At 35.2% G+C, this 27,757-nt stretch overlaps 1 protein-coding gene across 5 annotated transcripts in view; it reads left to right on the top strand.

Moving 5' to 3' along the window:
- The window catches only part of CNTLN (centlein), a 291,584-nt gene that overhangs the window by 181,269 nt on the left and 82,558 nt on the right, over positions 1 to 27,757 (top strand). For all 5 annotated transcript variants that reach the window (XM_044265616.1, XM_044265615.1, XM_044265613.1 and 2 more), the window contains 3 exons: positions 3,392 to 3,492; positions 15,830 to 15,921; positions 21,480 to 22,015. In XM_044265616.1, the coding sequence (XP_044121551.1) occupies positions 3,392 to 3,492; positions 15,830 to 15,921; positions 21,480 to 22,015 (729 nt within the window). The remainder of the gene's footprint in view (positions 1 to 3,391; positions 3,493 to 15,829; positions 15,922 to 21,479; positions 22,016 to 27,757) is intronic.

Below are 27,757 nucleotides of genomic sequence, written 5' to 3'. Positions count from 1 at the left end.
TTGTTAATTTTCTTTCTCTTTGGGGTCACAGTTCTCTGCTGCCTGTTACCCAGCATCTAAATACAGTTGTTTCATATAATTTGTCCAGTAAGACGTAGACTTTGAATTGTGGTCCTTCACAGTGTCAGAAACAGAATAGGTGGGCAGTAAGTCAGTCAGTAAATAGCCAGTGTTCATCCTGTAGAAGGGTGCTGACTCTGACAGCCCCTCCTCCAAGCATCCATTAAGACGTGGTTTGTTGGTGCTTAGTTTGACTCAAGAACAGTTGGTCTCTAATATTCATGTATACTTACTAAGAGTAAGGACAGTGTCTGTGCTTTCAAGACAAAACAAAACAAAACAAGCCATAAGTATAAAATAACTCTATATAAGCAAGAAATAACATTTCCAACAAAAGTCTGTGTTTGGCTACATTAATGTTCTCTGAAAGGCGAGGAAAACTAAGTTTGAAATAAGCTACATCTGTTTTTTTCTTTGTTGGGGCCATCTTATTTCAAAATGTTCTGTGTTCTTAGCTAAATAAAGCACGAACCTAGTCCAAACTTAATTGCTGTGTGGATAGGTGTATGTGTGTGCATGTGTGTGTGTGTGCTCCTCCCATCAATCTGGAACCTACCTGAAAAACTGCAGATATAATCATAGAATCCAAATTTTTTTAAATCCTTATGTATGTGTATTTATGTTTATATTAAACACATAAGTATACACACCAACCTGTAAACATCAATTTTTTAAGAAATGAGTGAGGAAAAGCAGAGACTACTTGTTTTTTAATATTTATGTTAAGTATAAATATAAAATATGCATTTCTTAAAGTATTAATGTTATAATTGAATAATTTTTATAAAGTAAAATATAAAATTATAATATATAAATATATTTCTTATATTGTTGAATACATGACAGTTTAGACCTGCTGTATCTTCCTGGGTAAATCATTCCTTTATCATTATGTAATGACCATCTTTATCTTTAATATTTTTTCTTAGTGTATATTTTATTTTTTATGCTTCTTTAAAAAATCCTTCTCTTGCCTTTGATTGCATGCATTTATTCATTTCTTTTTTTTTACCTCTTCTGATTTGTAAATTTGTAAATTATTTGTTTTCCATTCTTTAAATGCTTTTTCTTGAAATTATACATCATTTATTTGATGAATTGGCAACTTTTTCCTCTCCAACAATACAGGGGTCTTAAAATACTATAACTCTGATCCTTTCCTTGATCTTATATCATTTTGTTGTTCAGAAATTTAATTCTACTGTATTCTATTTCTGCCTTCATTTGGATACTGTTATATTGACTTTACGTGATAAATGTTGGTTTACTTCCAGGTACATGTTTATAGATGTCTTTTCACCATCACTGTCTACCTAAAATATATTCTTTAATAGTTCTTTCATCTAAGATCTATTAATAGTAAACCTTCAAATGTTGAGGATATTATTTTTCTTCTGACCTTTCTTGTTGCTGTGAGAAGTCTCTGTCACTCCGAAGCTCTGTAGTTGTTAAGTAACATCTCTTCTCAATATGGATGATTTGAAGATACCCTCTTTTTCTGTGGTGTCCTGCAGTTTCCCTCTATATAGTTTTATTTCTTCTGTTTACAGTTTGACTCTCTTAATCTATTAATTCACATTTTTTCATCAGCTCTCAGTTTTCAGCCATTATATAAAAAAGATTTATTTATTTGAGAGAGAGAGAGAGAGCGCATGTGCGTAGGGGGAGGGAGGAGTAGGGGGAGGGGAAGAGAGAATCCCAACTAGGCTCCATGCTCAGTGCAGACCCCAGTGCAGGGCTTGATCTCATGACCCTGAGAGCATGACCTGAACAGAAATCAGTGAGGCACCCATCTCCTTGAATAATTTCTGAGATGCTTTTTGGGCGTCTCATTCAAATGACTTTATATATTGTTACGATTTTCCTTCTTTTTATTTCTCAGTGTTGTCTTTTTTTTTTTTTTTAAGATTTTTATTTATTTATTTGTCAGAGAGAGAGAGCAAGAACGAGCACAGGCAGACAGAGTGGCAGGCAGAGTCAGAGGGAGAAGCAGGCTCCCTGATGTGGGACTCGATCCCAGGGCACTGGGATCATGACCTGAACCAAAGGCAGCTGCTTAACCAACTGAGCCACCCAGGCGTCCCCTCAGTGTTGTCTTTAATTTTACCAGTTTCCATTAGCTTTTTCTGTATACTGTTTAACACATTCGTTGAGTTTTCAGTCAATTATTGTTTTTAAAAATACATGTTTTGTCCCCTTTTTTCCTTTTTTTAAACATTTTAAAAACTCTAATTCTATAAAAACTCATTCTGAATTGTTCTGTTATTTTCATTTCCCTATTGTACATTCTCTCATTTCGGCGGGGTGTTATTTAGACTGTCATTCATGAACTTATTCATGAGCTTATATAATTATATGAATTATATGTTGAATGAACTTATTCATATAATTGTTCTTATCTGCAAATTCAACTTTTTTGAGTTTTATTTTCTGTGGTTCTCTCAGTTTGGAAGCCTGTCTGTAATGGATGATTGTGTCTGTCTGAACTCTCCATCTGACTGAACTCTCCAGTAGACACTGGCCATGAACCAGTTTTTACATTACTGTCAATTCTTTAGATCTCTGAAAATGTATGTGGCTTGATTTTGGAACCAGTTAGCCTCTTTTTAATGAAACTCCAGCCAGTTAAACTGCTGATATTTGTTTCATACTCAGCAAATTTTTGTCTCCCATCTTGCTGCAGTTAGCCCAGTTTTATCTCTCAGCCATAGTCTTGGGCATAAATTTCCATCCCCATTCAGGTCTGAAGGTCTGAGGTCTCCATGGGTGATATTTGATCCAGTCTCTCATTGTGGTAGTCAATTCCATTTTACTAATCAGGGTTCTTAGCATCTTGGCATCTAGAAACATACTCTTTCCGCTTTCAGTATGTGTATTAACATTACATACCATGATTTTTACGTGGTATATCTGTGTGTCAAGAAGTGGTTGGGTAGGGGTACCTGGCTGGCAGTCAGTATAGCATGTAATTCTTGATCTTGGGGCTATAAGTTTGAGCCCCACAGTGAGTGTAGAGAGTACTTAGAAAAAAATCTTAAGGAAAAAGGTGATTGGGTAACTCAATACCTTATTTTTTTATCGTATAATCTATGTTTAAAGTAACATATTTACTTAGATAAATTTAAAAATCACTTAAGACATTTTACTTCCCAGATTCTCATTAAAATTCAATTTTAATTGTTAGGATTTGTTAATAGTGGTATATTTTTCTTTTATTTTGCTACTATCTAATTCATATTTTCTTAAATATATTTACTATCTTTATCTGTTTGCTACATTATTCCTTAACTTATACATTTTAAATAATCACTTGTTTTGTTAATTTTTATAGGATGAATCTTCAAGAAGAATTGGATAAACTTAAAGTACGTATATCTGTTGATAAGGCAACAATACAAGAATTAAATATGTGTATGGCAGAGAAGAGAGAAGGTACATTTTCTTGTGAGACTAAATACTTATTACAGGCATTTAAAAATATCTAGTTCTTGATGTTTTGCTTCCAATTTCTTATAAGAATCTTATCCTTCTTCCCTCTCTTTCTACTGCTTTACTTATTGATATGTCATTAACATTTTTACCTTACATGAGAAAATCAAATAGAACACCTAAAAGTTAGCATTATAATTCATTAAAAATTCTAAAGAGATATTTGATAAGAAGAAAAGATGTTTGTTTTTCGATTCATTGGCAAGGTCTTCCTAGTTATGTTTTTTCAAAGTTGCATAAATTATATAGTTATTATACTCAATATTAATAATTCATTTATATTTTCATTTGATATTACATTTTTCTGGAACTCATTTAGTTCTCATCTATTGTCCTAGAATAAAAATTATAGAGTTAAAAGGAAACCTGGAGATCTGTAAATCTGCCACCTACTAACCACTAGCCTAAAATTGTTTAGTAAAAGGAATATATCTGTTCCAATTGAAGGGTTATTCCTTGGTTAAAATCAAGATAACTGTATTTGTATAAGACTTCAGTCCATACGGTAATACCTCATTAGAAAAAAGTATAAGTTTGATGGGACAGAATTTCTTCCTATTTTGCTTCACTATAGCTGCATTGTTACCACTGTAATTTTTAGATATTGACAATTTATAATAATTAACTTAAAAATTTATACTTAATGTTTTCATATACTGCTCATCTGCCTATTGTCCCAATTACTATTGTTGTTCCATTTGCTCTTAGTTAGGTCACTGGTGATTTATCAAAGCCAGTGTTTGACATCATCTATTTTATACCACTGATTTATATCATATTTCAAGTTTACTCCTTCACTGGCTTCTGAAACACTGGTTTTCCTTTGTTTTACCTTCTACCACTCTACTATGCTTGCCTCTGTTTTCTCTGATTCTTCCACTGAAACTTCCTTCCATTTATTCCTAAGATCTAAGATTTTATCCTTAGTTTACTTTTCAAGAATAATAACTTTATTGTTCCTTGAAAAATTACACACACTTAGAAATAACTCAAACAATAAGAAAGACTAAAAAAGACATAGAAAAACATCCTAATTCACAAACACTTAAAAATCCAAATTCCAATCTTATAATCATTGAATCAAACATCTTTCAATACTTATAAAGAAAGAAGCCTAGTTAGATAAATTGTGGGAAAAGAAACCATAATGTATGCTACTTTTTCTTTTAATTTTTATTTATTTATTTTTTAAGATTTTATTTATTTGTTTGACAGAGATCACAAGTAGGCAGAGATGCAGGCAGAGAGAGAGAGAGTGGGAAGCAGGCTCCCTGCAGAGCAGAGAGCCCGATGTGGGGCTCGATCCCAGGACCCTGAAATCATGACCTGAGCTGAGGCAGAGGCCTAACCCACTGAGCCACCCAGGTGCCCCAGTATGCTGCTTTTTAAAAAGATACTTATGTGTTATTTTGTTTGGTGCCAACCAAATAAAAAGAAACAGTTGTAAATATGAAGGACTGTTGAACTTTAGGTAAATGTTTCATTACTTCAGTACGTATTAATTTCTAAAACTTTCCTCCAAGATTAAAAAGAAAGGTTCAAAAAACATTGAAGTTGCAATTACTTTGTATTTTTAAAAGTATATATTTCAATTTCAGGGCATGTTAAAAATTAATTCTTTGCCATGCAAGACGAAAATAACAGTTGTTTTTTAAAAAAAGAAAATTATTTTGTTTCCCTCGCATCTTTAGTCTTGTTCATATGGTAACAATGATATGGCCAGTTTTACAGTCTTATTTTTATATACAATGGACTCATTACTCACTACATTTTTTAAAGCCATAGGCTTTTTATCCATGAGTTCTTTATTTTTACTTTTTAGTTAGCAAGATATAACCGAAACTATTTTTTTTTCCCAAGAAGAAATCAAAATAGCCATATTTGTAAGAATTTAGATGTTTGAAAATTTGTTTCAGCAGTCTTTATAGTCAATGAATGAATTGGCTGGGTATAGTTTTATCATTTCACACTTTTTTTCCCCCTCAGAACTTTCTAGATACTACTCATTTTTATAATGGAAGATTACTATAGAGGTGTATTATGTAGAGGTGTCAGGTTTTCCTTCCATCCTGTGCCTCACTACATTCTTTGGATGTGACTTGCTTTTTTTTTTTTTTTTTTTTAATTTTTTATTTTTTATAAACATATATTTTTATCCCCAGGGGTACACGTCTATGAATTGCCAGGTTTACACACACCACAGCACTCACTATAGCACATACCCTCCCCAATGTCCATAACCTCACCCCCGTCTCCGAAACCCCCTCCCCCCAGCAACCCTTAGTTGGTTTTATGAGATTAAGAGTCACTTATGGTTTGTCTCCCTCCCAATCCCATCTTGTTTCATTTATTCTTCTCCTACGCCCTTAACCCCCCATATTGCATCTCCACTTCCTCATATCAGGGAGATCATATGATAGTTGTTTTTCTCTGATGGACTTATTTCGCTAAGCATGATACCCTCTAGTTCCATCCACGTTGTCACAAATGGCAAGATTTCATATCGTTTGATGGCTGCATAGTATTCCATTGTGTATATATACCACATCTTCTGTATCCATTCCTCTATGGATGGACATAGTTTGGCTATTGTAGACATTGCTGCTATAAACACTCAGGTGCACGTGCCCCTTCGGATCACTACGTTTGTATCTTTAGGGTAAATACCCAGTAGTGCAATTGCTGGGTCATAGGGTAGTTCTATTTTCAACATTTTGAGGAACCTCCATGCTGTTTTCCAGAGTGGTTGCACCAGCTTGCATTCCCACCAACAGTGTAGGAGGGTTCTCCTTTCTCAGCATCCTCGCCAGCATCTGTCATTTCCTGACTTATTAATTTTAGCCATCCTGACTGATGTGGGGTGATATCTCATTGTGGTTTTGCTTTGTATTTCCCTGATGTCGAGTGATGTGGAGCACTTTTTCATGTGTCTGTTGGCCCTCTGGATGTCTTCTTTGCAGAAACGTTTGTTCATGTCTTCTGCCCATTTCTTGATTGGATTATTTGTTCTTTGGGTGTTGAGTTTGCTAAGTTCTTTATAGATTTTGGACACTAGTTCTTTATCTGATATGTCATTTGCAAATATCTTCTCCCATTCTGTCAGTTGTCTTTTGATTTTGTTAACTGTTTCCTTTGCTGTGCAAAAGCTGATCTTGATGAAATCCCAATAGTTCATTTTTGCCCTTGCTTCCCTTGCCTTTGGCAATGTTCCTAGGAAGACATTGCTGTGACTGAGGTCGAAGAGGTTGCTGCCTGTGTTCATCTCAAGGATTTTGATGGATTCCTTTCTCACATTGAGGTCCTTCATCCATTTTGAGTCTATTTTCGTGTGTGGTGTAAGGAAATGGTCCAGTTTCATTTTTCTGCATGTGGCTGTCCAATTTTCACAACACCATTTATTGAAGAGGCTGTCTTTTTTCCATTGGACATTTTCTCCTGCTTTGTTGAAGATTAGTTGACCATAATGTTGAGGGTCTGTTTCTGGGATCTCTATTCTGTTCCATTGATCTATGTGTCTGTTTTTGTGCCAGTACCATGCTGTCTTGATGATGAGAGCTTTGTAATAGAGGTTGAGTTCCGATATTGTGATGCCACCAACTTTGGCTTTCTTTTCCAATATTCTTTTGGCTATTTGAGGTCTTTTGGGGTTCCATATAAATTATAGGATTATTTGTTCCATTTCTTTGAAAAGAATGGATGGTATTTTGATAGGAATTGCATTAAATGTGTAGATTGCTTTAGGTAGCATAGACATTTTCACAATGTTTGTTCTTCCAATCCAGGAGCATGGAACATTTTTCCATTTCTTTGTGTCTTCCTCAATTTCTTTCATGAGTACTTTATAGTTTTCTGAGTATAGATTCGGTGCCTCTTTGGTTAGGTTTATTCCTAGGTATCTTATAGTTTTGGGTGCAATTGTAAATGGGATTGACTCCTTAATTTCTCTTTCTTCTGTCTTGTTGTTGGTGTAGAGAAAAATGCAACTGATTTCTGTGCATTGACTTTATAACTGACACTTTACTGAATTTCTATACAAGTTCTAGCAGTTTTGGAGTGGAGTCTTTTGGGTTTTCCACATATAGTATCATATCATCTGTGAAGAGTGATAGTTTGACTTCTTCTTTGCCAATTTGTATGCCTTTAATTTCCTTTTGTTGTCTGATTGCTGAGGCTAGGACTTCTAGTACTATGTTGAATAGCATATAGTGGTGATAATGGACATCCCTGCTGTGTTCCTGACCTTAGCGGAAAAGCTTTGTTTTTCTCCATTGAGAATGATATTTGCAGTGGGTTTTTCATAGATGGCTTTGAAGATATTGAGGTATGTGCCCTCTGTCCCTATACTTTGAAGAGTTTTGATCAGGAAGGGATGCTGTACTTTGTCAAATGCTTTTTCAGCATCTATTGAGAGTATCATATGGTTCTTGTCTTTTTTTTATTAATGTTTTGTATCACATTGATTGATTTGTGGATGTTGAACCAACCTTGCAGTCCTGGAATAAGTCCCTCTTGGTCGTGGTGAATAATTCTCTTAATATACTGTCGAATCCTATTGGCTAGTATTTTGGTGAGAATTTTCACATCTGTGTTCATCAAGGATATTGGTCTGTAGTTCTCTTTTTTGATGGGATCCTTGTCTGGTTTTGGGATCAAGGTGATGCTGACCTCCTAAAATGAGTTTGGAAGTTTTCCTTCCATTTCTGTTTTTTGAAACAGTTTCAGGAGAATAGGAATTAGTTCTCCTTTAAATGTTTCGTAGAATTCTCCCGGGAAGCCATCTGGCCCTGGGCTTTTGTTTGTTTGGAGATTTTTGATGACTGTTTCAATTTCCTTACTGTTTATGGGTCTGTTGAGGTTTTCTATTTCTTCCTGTTTCAGTTGTGGTAGTTTATATGTGTTTCTAGGAATGCATCCATTTCTTCCAGATTGTCAAATTGTTGGTGTAGAGTTGCTCATAGTATGTTCTTATAATAGTTTGTATTTCTTTGGTGTTAGTTGAGATCTCTCCTCTTTCATTCATGATTTTATTTATTTGGGTCCTTTCTCTTTTCTTTTTGATACGTCTGGCAAGGGGTTTATCAATCTTATTAATTCTTTCAAAGAACCAGCTCCTAGTTTGGTTGATTTGTTCTATTGTTTTTTTTTGGTTTCTATTTCATTGATTTCTGCTCTGATCTTTATGATTTCTCCTGCTGGTTTTAGGGTTTCTTTCCTGTTCTTTCTACAGCTCCTTTAGGTGTAGGGTTAGGTTGTGTACCTGAGACCTTTCTTGTTTCTTGAGAAAGGCTTGTACTGCTATATATTTTCCTCTCAGGACTGCCTTTGTTGTGTCCCACAGATTTTGAACCATTGTGTTTTCATTATCATTTGTTTCCATGAATTTTTTCAATTCTTCTTTAATTTCCTGGTTGACCCATTCATTCTTTAGTAGTATGCTGTTTAGTCTCCATGTATTTGGATTCTTTCCAAATTTCCTCTTGTGATTGAGTTCTAGCTTCAGAGCATTGTGTTCTAAAAATATGCAGGGAATGATCCCAATCTTTTGATACTGGTTGAGACCTGATTTAGGACCCAGGATGTGATCTCTTCTGGAGAATGTTCCATGTGCACTAGAGAAGAATGTGTATTCTGTTGCTTTGTGATGGAATGCTCAGAATATATCTGTGATGTCCATCTGGTCCAGTGTGTCATTTAAGGCCTTTATTTCCTTGTTCATCTTTTGCTTGGATGATCTGTCCATATCAGTGAGGGGAGTGCTAAAGTCCCTACTATTATTGTATTATTGTTGATGTGTTTCTTTGATTTTGTTATTAATTGGTTTATATAGTTGGCTGCTCCCACGTTAGGGGCATAGATACTTAAAATTGTTAGATCTTCTTGTTGGACAGATCCTTTGAGTATGATATAGTGTCTTTCCTCGTCTCTTATTATAGTCTTTAGCTTAAAATCTAATTGATCTGATATAAGGATTGCCACCCCTGCTTAGTTCTGATGTCCATTAGCATGGTAAATTGTTTTCCACCCCCTCACTTTAAATCCAGAGGTGTCTTCGGTTCTAAAATGAGTTTCTTCTAGGCAACATATAGATGGGTTTTGTTTTTTTATCCATTCTGATACCCTGTGTCTTTTGATTGGGGCATTAGGCCATTAATATTCAGGGTAAGTATTGAGAGATATGAATTTAGTACCATTGTATTGCCTGTAAAGTGACTGTTCCTGTATATTGTCTCTGTTCCTTTTTGATCGTGACTTGCTTTTGCTATGTGAATTTTTAGTTTGTGCCACTTGATGTTCAAAAATTAAATAAAATGATATATGTCTTATATACTTTGTTCTGAATCATATTTTTGGATTATCCATGTAATTTATAATTTGTCAATTAAGATCTTCCTGTATTACAAGCTAATGTATTTTTGCATATTCCATTTTTTTATACTCTAATTCAAGGATATCAGTTGTCTTTATGTTTGGGTACTTTTCATCTGGGTTTTGTGTATATCTGTTTAATTCTTTAGTCTTTATCTTTTTCTTCTGCGTTCAGTTTATCTAAAGACTTTTCCTTCATCAATATTTCAATTTTGAGTGCTCTCCCTCTCTCTCTTTATACACACACACACACACACACAGACACACACACGCACACAGACACACACACGCAAATATTTTCTTCCCTTTGTTCTTTCTGATATTTCTAATATTTCTATTAAATCTACAGTGATATTTTCCGATTCTTAATTTATTGCTTCAACACTTAAATTCCCACTTTTTTTCCTTTGTCTTATTATTGATTTTCTGAGATTTTTTATTAAATTCAGGTTTTTGACAAGTTCTTTATTCTTTGATTGTGTTTTCTTCCAAACTGGATTTTAAGTCTGTATTTTCTTAAATGTTCATTTCGTTCCACCTACTAGAGAGTTTTTCCTATTCTGGAAGGGGTGATCCCAGAGATTTACATTGATATTTGGCTTTACATGACACCAATCTGGTGGTTCTTATCTTAACTAAGAACAACTTCTGCTGCTCTTTATTCCCTCATTTAGATCCCAATTTACATTTGGTGTCAGTTTCTATTTTCCTAAAGGACTTCCTTTAATATTTATATACTGCCCATCTGCTGATGATGAATTCTTTCAGCTTTTATATACCTGTAAAAGCAATCCTTATTTTGTCTTCATTTTTGAAAGATCTTTTCACCGAGTATAGAATTCTTCATTGGTGGTTTTTTTTTTTCTTTTGATACTTAAAAAAAATGTTCTCCACTATCTTGTGACTTAAAATGCTTCCAGAGGTAATTCTCCTGTCACTCTTTTCTTTTTGCAAAGTTACATAACATGTAATTTTTTTTACTCTTCGCTCTGGGGAAAAGGAACTATTCTTGGGCCTGTGTGAATTTTGAAGATTGTTTCCTCTAATCCTTTTAGGTGGTTCTTTTTTGGGGTTGTTTATACACATTTGTGTGCTGATCAGTACTTAGCTGGAGACTTGAGGGATGCCCTCTGTAGATCTTCAGAGCTCTCCCTATCTCTGATTTGTGTTCTCTGGTACTTTACTCTGCAAACCCGAGCTTCCTTGGCCTCCCTGGACTCTGGATCTGTCACTGCAATTGAAGATCACCAGACTCCATTTAGTCCTTCATTTTTGTGCTGTGACCTGGAAGCTCTCTCAGCAGTAACGGGAGCAATGATTGAGTTCACTCCTTTGTTTGTCTTCTCTCAGGGATGACTACCTTCCATTGTCTTATGCCCAGTGTCTGAGAACCATTTTTTCATCATTTTCTCTAGTTTTAGTTCCACATGGACAGGTAAATCTGTATCCTGGTACTTACTTTTATTGTCATTGAACATGTTTTCCCTGGATTAAAATCCCAAATCTCTATGAAGAGTAACCTTTTTCTATGTACCAGATGTATTTTTTTATTTCTTGCTACCTATTTTCCCCTGGCTATTTTTCAAAGATTTCTAAATTTATGCATGTTTTTAGAAAAAACTCATTACCTTTCCTCTCAAGTCAGTTCTGTCTCCTCTTACTTCCCACATGAGCACCTTAAGCCCGTACCACACTAAATTCCTCTTTACTAAAAATTGCAATTCATACTGAAGTGAATCTCTTACAATCCCATAATATCTCTGTTAGGAGCTCAGCTGAGCTGGAGAGAGCTGAGCTGCCAGGTGTCCACGTAGCTGATTTAAGATAATAAGCCAAAATGAAAGTAACAGTCAAGCCTTTAATCACTTACCATGTAAGCAAGAGGCTAACATGGAGAAAGTGCCAACTCCCTCTGTTCTGTCTCCCCCCTAGAACCGCACACCAGTTGAGGATCAGATGGATTAGCACAGACAAAGTTGTTGTCTTACGCCAAAGGAATCTTGAGCTAAAGTCTCCTGCATTTTTATTGACCTGGGTCTTGGGGGAGAAGGAAGGGGGAAGGTGAGAGAGGAAAAGAACTGAGTACTGAGTCAGATAGATGAAAGAAAAATGTTACCTCCACCTCAGCCACCAAATAAGGAGTTCTTGGCAGAGGCACTTGAAGAAGGCCTCAGCCAAAGGTCTGGCAGTAAGGAGGTCTTCACATGGAGTCCTAGTGGAGGCTCTTAGGCTAGGAACACAGATATGCATAAGAATGTGGTTGGCCAGAGGGAACTTGAGCCCTTGACTGTAACTCCCTTCAGGGACCATAGTCCATTAGCTGTGTACCAGGTCCGGTTGGGGAGGTCAACTTCCATCATGGGGCATACCAGGTAAAGCATATAATACCTATGGTCAGGCCTGAAAAATCAGTTAAAAGATGAGGTTTGGAGCAGGAATCCTTGGTCTTTATCACAAATGCATGAGTATGTTCGTAAAAACACTGTTCATGGTGTTCTTCATTGAAAACTGAAGGCCTGTTGTGAAAACGCACTCACAAACAACAGCAAGCCTGTTTTTTTTTTTTTTTTTTTACCTTTTTGTGTGTGGGCATGTGGATTGGTGGAAGCAGTTCTCCTTGCTGTGGATCATCTAGTCCAGCTCTTTCTCAGGCTGCAGGTAGAATTAACTCTGCTCCACGTGTCTATTTCTGGGCTACAAAGGGACAAGTATGAACATACAGAGCTTCTTAAGCCTAGATTTGAAACTGACATATCGTAACCTCTATCCACATTCTTTGGCTAAAATAAGTCATTTTATTAAATACAGCTAGCAACAATTCATATGTCTTATCTGTATGAATTTCTGTGGTGGATTGGGGGCATATTTCAGACCTGTTAGGCCCTCACCCATAAATTTTCTGGAAGTCCTATCGTCTAGCTGCAAGTATCTACTAAGTGTCACATTATTACTTTCAGAGATTTATTTTCAGAGATTGTTAGGAACAGGCATGACAGTCACACCCAGAGGCTTAATGTCAATATCTTGGATTTGGCCTTTCCTGCCAGTGTGTCTATGTTAGCTCCTTTGATATGGTGAGAAACACTTTCATTTCCAACCCTGAAAGTACTGGAACGTATGTACTTCTCTCTATGCCTGTGGATGCTCCTTTCTGAGCTCAGTTCTTTCCTCTAGAACCTAGTCAAATGCAGCCAGTAACAATCACCCCATTCGACCCTGGAACTTCCTCACTCATTGTTACAAATTTACCAGCTACATTTATTGTCTTCCATGTTATGTCAGATGGCAGTTTGCCAAGTGTTTGCCACTGTGTAACACAGGTCGCCATTTTCACAGCTCCTGGAACATTCTTTGGCACCAACCACCCAGCCCCCAAATCAATGCCACATCATTTAGGTTTTTATTATAGCAGTGCTCATTTATCATTACCAATTTCTGTACCTGATGGCTTTAGCTATTGTATGAAGAACCACAAAATCTCAATGACTTGCAATAATATACGTTATTTTTTTGCTGATGGTTTCTGTGGATCAGCTGGAGCAGATGTGCTTCAGGCTGCATTTCTGTGTTTGTCTGGAGCATATTGGGCTCACTTGAGTCCACATGTCTCAGGCTCAGTGACTATCTGGGCATATTCTTTTCAAAGCAGATAGTGGAAATTTCCATGGGGAGAGGGGAAATACCTAAGTTCTAGGTTTATAACAGGCACACTCTTACATATACCCACATTCCTTTGGTCAAAGCATCTCATACAGAGAAGCTCAGCATCAGTGGAGTGGGAATCTGTACTCCACCCATGAAGGCAGAGGAGAGTGGAGTAAGGATTTGCTGACTAATAATCTACCATAGTGTGATATCAGAGTATAAACCAAAAGCATTTGCTGTTTTTCGAGTACCTACAGCTCAAAATACTGCGGCGGCATATTTTAGGGTGGGATTTCCTATAACCCCTCATAATGAGAGTAGATTTTTTAAAATAACTTGAGAAAATAGCTGAAAGAATCTACCAGGAGGGGAAAAGGTTGCAGAAGAATTAAATTTGCTCAGGTAATCTAAGAGAATTAAGAGAAAAGAAAAACAGAGAAGGAAGGATAAGTGTGTAAATAAGCAATGTTAAAAGAAAGTGGAGGAAGAACTTAAAAGAATTTAAGTTAACTTAAAAGATTTTAAGAACTTAAAAGAAATTAAAAGAAAGAGGAAGGACCTCCTGGGAAGGAATATAAATCAGAATGAATTTTTATAGTAAAAATAAAAGTAAGGCATTTATAACTAAAACATTAAAACTAAATCTTGAATGGGAGGAGAATCAAGGGGCGGAGCCGGTTTCTCGCTGCCCTCCATCACTTGAGCCTAAGTACTTGAGTATTCTTTGAAAACCTGTGAAGGTAAGAAACTAAAGTTTTCAAAAGAAAATCACAAGTGAGCATGGTTAACCCATCCACCAGTGGACTTTTGCATACACCCAGCAACACAAAACAACAATCAAATCCATTTTTAAATCAGTCTTTGTCATTTATTTTATTGGAGTTATTTTGCTATTTTTAGTATCCTATGCTCTTTGAGCATAGAAATAGTTTCTTATTTTTAAGAGTAAATATTTCACTTAGAACTATAGTAGATATTTAAATGACTTGAACAGCTGAATTGTATTTGCATATTATTTCTATATTGCTGAAAGAGTGTTGTAAATGAATTCAGCACCATGGTGTTAGGGGACTAGAAAAAGAAACTTGGGAACCAATAGATTATTATCAAGGTAAAGGTACATATTCCCCAGGTGGCAAATTCTACCTATTCTAGCTTTTATTATCCTTAGGATAGTGTTCTATTTATTTCATGAGTGCAGAAGTTTTAATTGGATATGTCATGTTTCAAAGACAAAAGAAATGCCTAATTCACTCTAACAAACTTGTTAGTCACTGTTTATACCAAGAGGATTTCTACTCTACAGAGAATAATATTGTTTTCTTTTTCCTTTGTTGATAAATCAAAGTTTTACACTGACCTACAGCAGCCAAGCATACTTTAAAGCAAAATCACCTCAGTCTAACACAGATATGTATCCTTTTAGCTTTATGTATTCTTTTTTGCCCTTCTTTTGATTCCTTAAGAAATGCTGTATCCTAAAACTAATTCAGTAAGAAAATACTAAATTTGTCACAATAATTTATTTGATTAGAAGACATTTATTTATAACTTCTAATGTATTTAAATTTTACTAGTATTAACTGAAATTTTACGATTTTTTTCCTTTAATTTTGATACGTTGCTTGTATATTTTTGCTTGGTTGAAAAGGTTTTGGTAGTCACTGGCATGGTCAGTATAGGAATTACTTATAGAAACAATTTCACCTCTTATCTAGGTTTCTATGTGTTATAAAGTGACAGTTTTTCTGGAAGTGTGATTTTTATGGTTTACTCTGCCAGGTGCATGATCTTTTACATGAAAAAAAGGTGGTGGTAGGGGCTGTTACAGTTTCAATCCACCCTAATTCGGTTAGTGTTTGCTTTGTTCAGCAATCACTCTGATCCTCCTGGCAGGGAACAAGATCCAGAGAACAAAACTGGTAGTGACTGTATAGATAAGAAGGCAGTGAATTTTGCTTTTAAGGCAAAGGGGGAATATTCTACAAAAGAATGAAAATAGGAATAAAAGTATAGCATTGTTAACCTGAAGATCTGTTGTACCTTTGAAAATCTTACACTGGGGAAAAAAAAAGTCACTACAAAGGTACATAATTATGTGATTGAAAATCTTGAAAAAGATCACCATTTAGTTCTCAGCCAAATAGTCAGCAATAAAATAGAATAGATTATTCATAATTGAGAAACTTAGAACCCTTTTCCTTAAAACGACAGGCCAGTTTTTCAGCAGTATATGAGGTACCATAATATATTATTTATTCTCTCGCAGAACAACTCTGTAGATACGGTGAAGATGATGGGGTCAAGAAGAGTACTCCAGAGAAGAATGGGAAAGAAATGTCGGAGCAGACATTGCAGAAGGTAGTCTAATCTTTAAGATATTGAGCTGAGGAAGTTAAATCTGAATTTTAACATAAAGGATTGTATTTTAAAACGAAGTCTCATGAACTTAAACCTTGTGTGAATCCTTAATTTAAATTCATAATTCAAAATCATTCGCTTGCCAAAATGGGTTAAAAAAAATCAATGTTAGTGAAATAAATGTGGAAAACACTTGTGCTTCTGTTGACATAGATTAAAAATATCTTCAGAGATGAAATGAAGAACATGACAATGGAAATTATAAAAATTTATACTATATGTGCTTATTAGTTATAAATTAACAGTTTCACTTTAAAATGTGACATGATGAGACTCTGTTATACTTCAAAAAGCATATAGATTTGCAGTATTTGAACTATTAAAACTGAGCATAGTTTTAGCTTCAGCGAAGTAAAATGATAATATGTTTGTAATTTAATTTTAAAGTTACAAATATACATGACTTATCTCATTTTAGATAGAAATTTATGCCCATGTAATTTAGGATCACTCTCCCTGTTTTAACAGAACTACTCGTATAAACCCTGCAGTCACTTTATATCATCCTATAATTAATAATAAGATGTTCTTTAAAAATCTTAACATCTATCTTTATAATTTTATACTTAATTCATATTTTTATATGTAAATACAAGACCCATTAAGTTGACTTGATTTCATTTTAGCACTCGTTATTATTCTTACAAAGAAAATTTTTTTTAAGGTTTATCCTATGCCTGGTTATCATTTGCTATGCTGGATACTCAGATAAAGCTGGAAATACACAAATATATAAACATATATAAACAAAAATATTAATGTGAATACTTACATTTCTTGCATCTGTGACTTGACTTATAGGAAATCTAGTGACTTACAACAGATGATATCATCTCTTCTACTTCTAACACTTGCCCAATGTCAGGTAACAAAGGCTGTCGTCTCATTATTACTGAATAACACATAACAGCTTAATACAACATACAGAATAAAAAATACTCACAGCATTTATCTTAAGGCAAAATGAGTAATTGAAATAATATATGCATTATCAGCTAGAATGTCAAACAGTTCGCATTAGCTTATCTTCTTTGTTTCACAGTGACATTTTTGTTTGCTGGGGTTTCTATAATTTTTCTCTCTATGACTACATAATACCATACTACTACCTACTATTTCCTTAGGGTAGAAACCCTAAAGAAATCCATTATTTCATTCCAGCTGCCATAAATGGCTACTACCATAGTCCTGAAAAGTCAAGAGGAATTATTTGCATTGGACTATCACTAATTTGTCACCTTTAAAAAATATTAACCTAATGCAGTTGTACAAGTCATGATTTACCTTTTTAAGTTGGGTTTCCTCATTTTAAAAGGATGTATTGTAAAACTCATTCAAAATAGGTTTAAAAGATAGCAACAACATGATAACAATGTTTATATAGTAGAAATAAAACATACAAAATTATTTCTAATAATACATTAACATTTCACACTGTTATGGCATGAATGGTATGAATTGAGTCCCCCCTCACCCAGTTTTATTATGTCAAAGTCCTAATTCCCAGTATCTTCAGAATGTGACAGTATTTGGAGATGAGGTCTTCGAAGAGTTCATTAAATTAAAATGAGATTGTTGGGTTTTAAACTACCCACTCTGTGGTATTTTCTGAGGCAGCACTAGCAAACTATTACAGACACTTTGCAAAGTCAAGTGTTTTATTTCAGTTTAGAAAGGGGCCATCTTTTTTGGTAAATTATTTAAATGATCAGTACTGGAGGAAAAGTATGCACTTGAGTTGACTTACAGACAAACCAAATGCCTTTAAAAAAATCCCTTGACTTTCTTTCTCAAATATATATTGAAATTTTGCTCTTTGTTTCTGGAGGCTTAACATCAGTTTAACAGTAATTTTTAAGAGTATATCTTGAATGATATCTTAAAGATCTTTTATTTTTATTTATTTGACAGAGAGAGAGATTACAAGTAGGTAAAGAGGCAGGCGGGGGTGGGGGGGAGCTGGGTCCCCACTGAGCAGAGAGCCTGATGCCGGGCTCGATCCCATTACCCTGAGATCATGACCTGAGCCCAAGGCAGAGGCTTAACCCACTGAGCCACCCAGGCACCCCTTGAATGACATTTTAATATATGTTATAGGCTTTCCTTTTCTTGAGTTTTTAGAAGTAGTGTCTCTGGGAGCACCTGGGTGACTCAGTCATTGAGCATCTGCCTTTAGCTCAGGCTATGATCCCAGGGTCCTGGAAATGAGCCCTGAGTCAGGCTCTCTGCTCAGTGACTTAGCCCTGTCACTCTCCCTCTGTGCTGGCTTGCTCTCTCCCTCGAATAAATAAAGTCTTTAAAAAAAAAAATAGTAGTGTCTCTGTTTTATTACTTTTCCTCCAATTTCAACTTAAATGCAATAATTTTGACCAGTTTTTATGATTAAACATGGATTCACATTAGGCAGTTAACAGACTTAAACATTTTAAATGTAACAGTCTTTAAACAGACATTTTCCGGGCGCCTGGGTGGCTCAGTGGGTTAAGCTGCTGCCTTCGGCTCAGGTCATGATCTCAGGGTCCTGGGATCGAGTCCCGCATCGGGCTCTCTACTCAGCAGGGAGCCTGCTTCCCTCTCTCTCTCTCTCTCTCTCTGCCTGCCTCTCTGTCTACTTGTGATCTCTGTCAAATAAACAAATAAAATCTTTAAAAAAAAAAAAAACAGACTTTTTCCAAGTGGTACATAAAATTTTCGTGAGTTGCATCCAAACTTAAATGGATTTTAGGAGTGCCTGCGTGACTCAGTAGGTTAAAGTGTCTGCTTTCAGCTTAGGTCATGATCCCAGGGACCTGGGATCCAGCCTTGCATCAGACTCTCTGCTCAGCAGGGAGCCTGCTCCCCTCTCCCCCGCCCACCTCTTGTGATCTCTGTCTGTCGAATAAATAAATAAATAATAAAATCTTTTAAATAAATAAATAAATGGATTTTAGTCAAAAGAAAAAGATAATCCTAATTTCCAGAATTGAAATCTCATATTCAAGATGTTTGTTACATTTGTTTTTAACATGTTGATTTACTGGCTAATTCAGCAATATTTAGTGCAAGTAATTATATTTCAGCTAAAGTAATTTTATTAAGTAGCTGTTGTGATTAATAATAATAGAGACAATAATGATGATGGTGATGGTGGTGATACATTGTTTTGACCTGGCTGTCTACCAGGAACTATTGTGTGTGATCATATTTAATACTTAAAATCTGCAAGATAAATATTACTATTCCCATTTCACAAATGAGGGAACTTTAAAATAGGTTAAATATTTTACCAGGTTAAGATAACCTGAACTGGAAGTAAGATAGACCAGAACAAAATTTAATTTCCCCAAGACTACACTGTTCCTTAATACTTTTATATCAACATTTCAAAATCAATTTTTTTTAAAAAAGGTAATTTCTTATTTGCACAAGATAGATTTAAAAATACAGGGGCGCCTGGGTGGCTCAGTGGGTTAAGCCGCTGCCTTCGGCTCAGGTCATGATCTCAGGGTCCTGGGATCGAGTCCCGCATCGGGCTCTCTGCTCAGCAGGGAGCCTGCTTCCCTCTCTCTCTCTCTGCCTGCCTCTCTGTCTACTTGTGATTTCTCTCTGTTAAATAAATAAAATATTAAAAAAAAAATACAGTCTATTCTGCTTACTCCATCATGGAATCTAACATGCTAAAATATTTAAAAAATACACATGAAAAGTATATTGTTGTTTGTAGTTATTAAAACCACTAAGAAACTGCAGAATTTGTAAAAAAGTGATACTTCTTATTTTGTAGTATTTTTTATTAAATAGAGAATTAAATTTGGCATAGAATGATTTTGAAAAAGTAAATGGTTTTCAGCCACAGTTCATATGTTCTTGAACACTTACTTTTTGTCACATTATCCAGCTCTTCAATAAAGTATTTGCACTGTAAAGGACCAATACAATTTCTCTTACAGAAGTACACAGAGGTCTGTAATAGTCTGGTACAAACTCTTCCATATACCTCTGTTCTGGCTCAAGAGTAAGCCTTATAAAGAAACAGGTCTAACAGTAGATGAATATATCATACTATGGAATCACAAATTTAAATTAGATGAGATCCTTAATATTTGTTTTGGGAAATATCCATGTCTTGAATCAGGATAACCTATCTGTGAAGCTTACTGAATTAAATGAAGGAGGCTGACCTCACAAGAAGAATAGGGGATGTAGAAGGATAGATAAATCAGAAATGACTGAAAATCATATCTAGGAAACAACTTACATCTTCACCACCATAACTCAGTCCAGTAAAATTCATCTTGTAGATTTCTGGAATATTTTAAGTTAATGGTTGTCAGTACATCAAGTATGTTTATCGTTTGAAGAATTGTTTTAAAAGTAAAAATTAGTCCATATGATGTTCCAGTCATTTAGGTTTCTTGCTTGACCCCAGTTCTTTGTTCATCTCCATGCGTATCTGGGTAACTCTTCCCATATGGCTTGTAGAATAGTGGGAGAGGCACAAAATCTTAAATTTGAATCCCATTTTGAAGCAGGAAATGTTTATCTCTCTGCACTACTTAAGTTTTCAGAGTCTCTATTTTCTTCTCTGGGAAGATAATTATTGGCTCTACTCACTTCACATGGTTTTGAGATGATCAGAAGAGATCATCTTTATGAAACCATCTTGTAAATGGTAAACTGTACTTTATAAACAATAGTGATTATTTTTCAAGATTTCAATTGAAATCAACTCCCCCTTGAAATTTTCATACTCATGGCTTAGAATTAATTGCTCTGTCCTTTTGCCCAGACTTCTGGCACTTAGATCCTATCTTTTATCAGATTTATTTCTGCAAGTGCCTTTTTTTTCAAATAGCTTTTGAAATTTTTTAAGGTAAAAAATTGTATGTTTTCATTTCTGTATCCTACAGTGTGAATAATGCTTATTGAAATAAGTGAATGCCATCTTGGAATAATTTTAATTTTAAGTTGTTAGACTTTTTTTCAGTAAATATTTCTTTATTATATAAACTAAGGACCTCATGACTACTAAAATTACATTTTTCTAATTTAGAATAAAGCAGCCTTGGTAGATTATATTTTATATAGGTAATCATTTTTTCATGTGATTGTTAGATATTGAAGAAAATTGTTATTAAAGTTTTTCTGTGAATCTATTTTAGACTTTTTGTCTAAGTTGCTTTTCTCTAAAAATATTTCTCACAATAAATAGACTATATAGCCAAAGCATTTACCTCAGAAAACTCTGCAAAGTTTATTAGCATACTTAGTTCTGTATCACTTTGTGTAGAATTTTAACTTCTTTTACCATCTGTCCTTTATTCAACAGATGTATTATTGCATTTTGTAATGTATTTATCTACACCACCTTAGATTTATTTAGAAATTAAGTACTTTAGATTTATTTTGTCCTTGTGCTAAGTGTAATTTTACTTTCATAAATTAGAAATGATTAAAAAAATATACAGCAGATTATGGTTTGGGGCTTTTAAAAGAATAAATCAAACTCTTCTGTTTAGGTTATTGAATTGGAAGATCGGCTAAAATCCTATGAGAAAGGGTCAAGAAAAATAAAAGAAGGGAATAAAAAATTAATGAAAGAAAATGACTTCCTGAAATCCCTCTTAAAACAGCAACAAGAAGATTCAGAGGGCAGAGAAAAAGAACTAGAACAGCTGCAAAGGGGGAGTAAAGAAGTAGAAAAAGATAAAGCTGAACTTCAGGTAAAAATCGGTGAGCTGGAGAGAGAAGTCACTTCCCTAAGGAGACAAGTGGCTGAAGCTAATGGATTGAGAAATGAAAATGAAGAACAGATGAATTCAGTGGAGAAATTGCAGCATTCAGCAGACAAAGCTAAATCTGAGATGGCCGCCACCGAAGTGAGGTCTGGACAGTATGATTGTAAGACAACGACGACCAAGGTTAAATTGAAAGCCGCGAAGAAAAAGGGCTCTGTGGGTCGTTACCACACTGTTCTCAATCACTCCATCAAGGTTATGAGCAGTGTGTTTGAGAACCTCAACAAGGACGGCTGGGAGGATGTGAGTGAGAGCAGGTAAGGCTCTCATTAGCTTAGCTCTGTGGTGGGGACACTGTGCATATGTAAAGCACCAGCAAATGGAGATTGAATTTCAACTACTGTCGATTTGGTATTCAGAAAAAATACTGTCAGATCCTTTGAAATATCTTGGGAGGTCTTGTTCTGAGCTTATTGACTGAAATTTGCATGCAAAATTAGCCACAACTGCATGAGTATTTGAATAGGTGCCAGGAAACCCAAAAGACGGCAATGCTTGATTTCTTCCAGTGATGCTATTTTCATGCAGTCATGAGGCTTGAAATTGACAGTTTGGCAGGTTGATTTAATTTGCTGGCCCTTTGCATATTCACCACTGACAGCTAAGGATTCCCAGGCAAGCCTACTAAGTCGGTTTAGTTATCTTGTGACATGCCAACCTGGGAGGAGAAACATTTTTCCCCCTTAATTTAGTTAGATAAATTTTGAATGACCCATTTCAGCTTGTTACCAGATGTCTACAAGCTGTTTAACATCCTTTAAATTAAGAACCATCTTCACTAATTATTTCATGTATGTATTTATGCAAAGTCATTGTACTAACTTTAATTGAATGGTGGTTAAAAATTAGTTCTTTAAAGGTAAAGCTCTATAAATTCCTAGCCCTAAGTTATATAACACCTAGTGAATAGCAACAGGGGAATAGTAAAAATCTGTAACACTTCTTTTCCTTACCCCTGGCTATACAGTCGTATACATACTTGAAGCACATAGGTAAAACCACAAAGGCAAATGGATAGTAGAACACATCTTTTGTGGGAAGTTTACTGTTGCCAGAATTGCTAACAATTTGAACAATTTTCCATAATTCTGTCTTGTTTTATAATGGCATGTATTTTCCCAAGTTTTTTGGTTTGTTTTTTTGTTGTTTTGTTTTTAAGCCCCCAAAGAGAACTGTTTTAGATTTGGGATATCCCTAGATAGTGTAAGGGTCGAAGAGTTTTCCTTTCTTCCCTTCGAGGTTCCTTGACTGGTTTAATAATGAAATTGATATAAGACAGATTAACAGGAGGAAAACAAAGGGAAGTTCAATAACATGCATACTTCCTTCCTACATGGGAGAGACCCAAGAAAATTGAGTAAGTCCTCCAAATGGCCAAAATCTTCTCCTTAAAGACAGTTTTCAGATGAAGACAAAAAAAGATGGGGTCAGGGATTCAGTTATGGGAGGTTATCAGGAAAAGTACAGTAAATAAGGGGGAAGATTATTATGCAGATTTAAGTCATTGTCTTCTTCATGACAAGAATTTTTAGAAACTTAGAGTCATCCATTTCTTCCTGGTACAAGAATGGCAACACACTCCCAAATGGAGATTTTCCTTATACATGTAAATGTCTCCTACAAAAAGGTAATGTCTACTTGATTTCCAGAACTTGTTCTGTGTTTGCAGTTTCTTAAAGGTAATTCTTATGCCCAACAGACATATTTTGGGGTGGCAAACTCTTCCCCTGTAATCCCACCTTTGAAACTTCCCCGAGAAGTTTCACAGGCCAGAGGCTAAGCTGATAGATTGCTCTGGATCTCAAGGAACCAGTCTCTGTTCTGAGGATAGGTCAGTTTAGTTAAACAGTTGTGTATTATTTTAGGAAGTTGGTCTTACAGGTGGGCTCCCAAAGTTAGACCTATTTAGTGTGAAAAATCAGTCATTTAAAAAGGCATTCCTTTGGAAGCAAAACTAAAACAAAAGTTGATGATTAGAGCAGACTATAAACCCAGTCTGAGTCTGAGGTCAGCCAATAGAAAGAAGACATTTCTAGGCAGAGGAGCTGAAGCATCTTCTGCAGTTTAAATAAGTCTGATGATGTCATTGGTTGTTTAGTTGCCCACACAGCAACAGGCATGAAAGATTATCAAAACACGAGCTTTTGTGGTGATTTCTTTGATGTTTGTATCAAGTGACCTAGCTTTAGTTTGCAGGACTTATGGAGGAAAGGCAGCTTTAGATCTCAGTGATTCCAAGTCAAAAGTATAAACATTAGTTTGGAGAGTCATAGCCAAATATTTGAGGAAACCAGAAGAATTCAGGGTTCAGTACAGTTTATAGACAAACAACAAACCCTTGAGACAATAAGAACTAGAATCTAATATCCACAAAGGTAGGTTATTGAAATATAATTAAGCTCTTTCAGATCACCCTAATTTCCACTAAAGGTAACCAAAGTAAGCCCAATTTCAATAAACTTGGCTTGCTTATTTACGTAAGTCCAGCAAAGAATAGTGGTTGACCATATAGCTCTTCTTAAATCTGTTTTACTGGAATTTTTCATAAGGGGTTTCAGATTGAAATTTCAAAGCTTCTCGAGACCAAGATGCCAGTCCAATGATTTGCCACCAGACTTGCCTGCAATAGCTGTAAATTTGGGTAAATTTCTCTCTTCTTGAGGTCCCCAAAATGTCCTGAGGTTTCTTCACCTGCCAAGAAGTGACCTTCCTTACCAGGAAAAGCTGCTGGGGTACCAGGCTGTTTTCCTAAAAAGTTTTATTGGTTCCATAAAGTCATCTTAGTTCCTAAAAGCTGTCTGGTCATATCTGAGTCTATGCAAGCTTCTCTAAGATAGGACATGCCAGTCAAAACCTTGGTAATATACCCAATATTCCCAATTCTGTCATGTTACAAGAGAACAGATTCTTGCAGAACTTATGCCAAAAAAAAAAAAAAAAAAAGATTTCCATGAAAATATAAGAATATTTACTAAGAGTTTCCAAATTCTGGAGGGATTACCTAGGGAGAAAAAGGTAAATGTTTCCATCTGTTTACAAAAGGCACATTTTACCAAATTGTTGTAAGTCATTGTTAGTTTAAGAGAAGAGGTTTTCTTAAAGCTAGAAGAATAAAACATTAAAAACATTAATGATAAAACAAAGTCACAAAAATTATAATCATTCTCATCAGTTCATTAAGTCCCATGTTACTAATTTTTAATTCTGCTAGAATCCGTTTTTCTATTAGTTCTGGAAACTCTTACCCAGTTCAGTTTTATGATCTTAAAGTTATAAGAAACGGGTATTTTAGAATATTTTCCATGAGTCTTCTTTGAGATGAAGCATTTTCCAAATATTACTGCTAAAGTTTAAGAGTAGGGGCACCTGGATGGCTCAGTTAGCTATGCGTTCAACTCTTTTGTGTGTGTATGTATGTTCAGCTCTTGATTTCAGCTTAGGTCATGATCTCATGGTCAAGACATCAGGTTCTTCACTGGGCATGGAGCCTCCCTTAAGATTCTCTCTCCCTCTTCCTCTACCCCTCCCCCTTTCCATAAGCTTGTGGTCCCTCATTCTTTAAAAACAAACAGGGCGCCTGGGTGGCTCAGTGGGTTTAGCCGCTGCCTTCGGCTCAGGTCATGATCTCAGGGTCCTGGGATCGAGTCCCGCATTGGGCTCTCTGCTCAGCAGGGAGCCTGCTTCCATCTCTCTCTCTCTCTTCCTGCCTCTCCATCTACTTGTGATCTCTCTCTATCAAATAAATAAATAAAATCTTTAAAAAAAAAAAAACAGTAAAATTTCAGAGTAAAACAAGACTGTGTAAAATGACAGAGTTAAAAATGGCCATGGTTAACTATCTGCTGAGAGTTCATTAAATGCAATTGGCAAGGAAATGTTGTTATTTCTGGGGTATATGTACTTCAGGATAATAACTAGAACTGTAAGTGATAACATTATACCAGGACAAGTCAGATTTTTAGAAATTTCATGCAAATTCCAGAACACTTAAATTGATAATTTTATCTACAAAAATATAATCAAATAAGTTTAGCGTCGCATTTTTTACAATATTTCTCATGTAACTTAATGAACTAAATCAACCTAATTAGGTTAGTAACTTTTGAGTTGTTCCAGGGATCATGTTTAGTATCTTAGAATTTCTTCTGGGTCAGAGACTTCATTTAGAATTTGATTTTGGGAAGTTTGTCAAAAATATCGAAAGGTTTTGGACAGTTGACTAAATAGGATCATAGTTTACCATGAGCTAATACTTTGTTACCTATTTAACCAACACTATAAAGACTTCACAGGCAAATACAGAAGCTTACACAGTGCTCATCAAAACTTAGCCATTTTTATATTGAAAGGACTAGATTTACATAAGTAATAAAAAACTTGATTATAAAAATAATGAAGCACAGGGAATTATTTTGATTTAAAAAAACACAAAATCTTTGCTTTCAGGGTACATTATTTTAAAGGGTAAAGAACATTTCATTGTCTCTTACCAAGAATACACCAATAGTCAGAAAATGTCCTTTTACCAGAGACAAAATCAAACTGAAAAGTTATAGTAGCTTACTTCTTCTTTTTTTTTTTTAAGATTTTATTTATTTATTTGACAGACAGAGATCACAAGTAGGCAGAGAGGCAGGCAGAGAGAGAAAGGAAGGGGAACAGGCTCCCTGCTGAACAGAGAGCCCGATGCGGGACTCGATCCCAGGACCCTGAGATCATGACCTGAGCCAAAGGCAGAGGCTCAACCCACTGAGCCACCCAGGTGCCCCAATAGTAGCTTACTTCTGATATTAAAGTTCACTCAATGAAATTAATTCCAATCTTAGCCAGTCCTAGCCATGCATTAGTTCCTTTCTAAAGATTCCCTTCCACAGACTTTCTACAAGTTTCAGGTTTGCCCTGTTTTTCTTCTTTCCCATTTATAATTAATTGGTTTTACTTTGGGACATACTTTCTTTCCTTCAACAAAATGCATTTCTATTCCATATACATTTTTTTACTGAAAACACACATCCTGAATGCAAGATTATTATTTCTAGTAGTTTTAGTTACATTTACTAATTAGAATTCTTAACCCTTAAAAACCTTAATCTCAGATGCCTGGGTGGCTCAGTTGTTGAGCAACTGCCTTCAGCTCCAATTGTGATCCTGAGGTCCAGGATTGAGTCCCGTATTGGGCTCCCTGCACAGTGGGGAGTCTGCTTCTCCCCCTGATCCTCCATTCCCCTTTGCTCTTTCTCTCTCTCTTTATCTCTCTCTCAAATAAAATATTAAAAAAGAACCTTAATTTCTAGTGAAAACCAAGTAAGCAATTGTGAACTGTGTTATACCAGCATTCTTTAGATTGCCAAATTTATAATTATATTCCATAATATGGAATATAAACATATGCCCCTCCCCTTTTAAAAATAATGAATTCTTTCAGTATGATACAGGACATGCTTACTAACTGATTCAAATAATTGTCTAATTGCTGTGTAATATGAAGCTGAAAGTAGATAAGCCTATGTCCAGTAATTACTTATTTAGAAATGATCTAGATGGTGAATTCTCCACCACTGAATTTAACTTAGCTAAACTTTCAAGTTTCAACTTTCCAAAGGTATTTGGAAAACTATGTTTTAAGTACATATACTATAAAATATAATTTCCATTAAAAAGTTTATATAAACGCTCTTAACCCACTAACATCTGTCTGAATCACTCACTTCCAACAATTGTGTTTAGACTACCCATGAAAACTTCATGAGACATTAGATACAGCCAGCCATCATCCCAAGTTTTTTTTTTTTCTTGCTGACAAATTTTCTAAGAGATGCAACATGAAATTACTTGATTAGTAAACCCAGGCAGAATAAAAGTTGTATTTCTGCATTATATTCAGTGTTGGTAATGCTAATATATTAGAGTTTTGATTATACCAATGAACTTAAACTAGTTTTTATTTACCAAAGATTATCCCAGGTCATGTGAACTTGAAACACATTTGGCTCCATTTT

The sequence above is a fragment of the Neovison vison genome, chromosome 9 (genome assembly GCF_020171115.1).
Source record: "Neovison vison isolate M4711 chromosome 9, ASM_NN_V1, whole genome shotgun sequence".
Taxonomy (NCBI): Eukaryota; Metazoa; Chordata; class Mammalia; order Carnivora; family Mustelidae; genus Neogale; species Neogale vison.
Note: the sequence above shows the minus strand (reverse complement) of the source record. Positions and strands in the feature narration are given on the sequence as shown.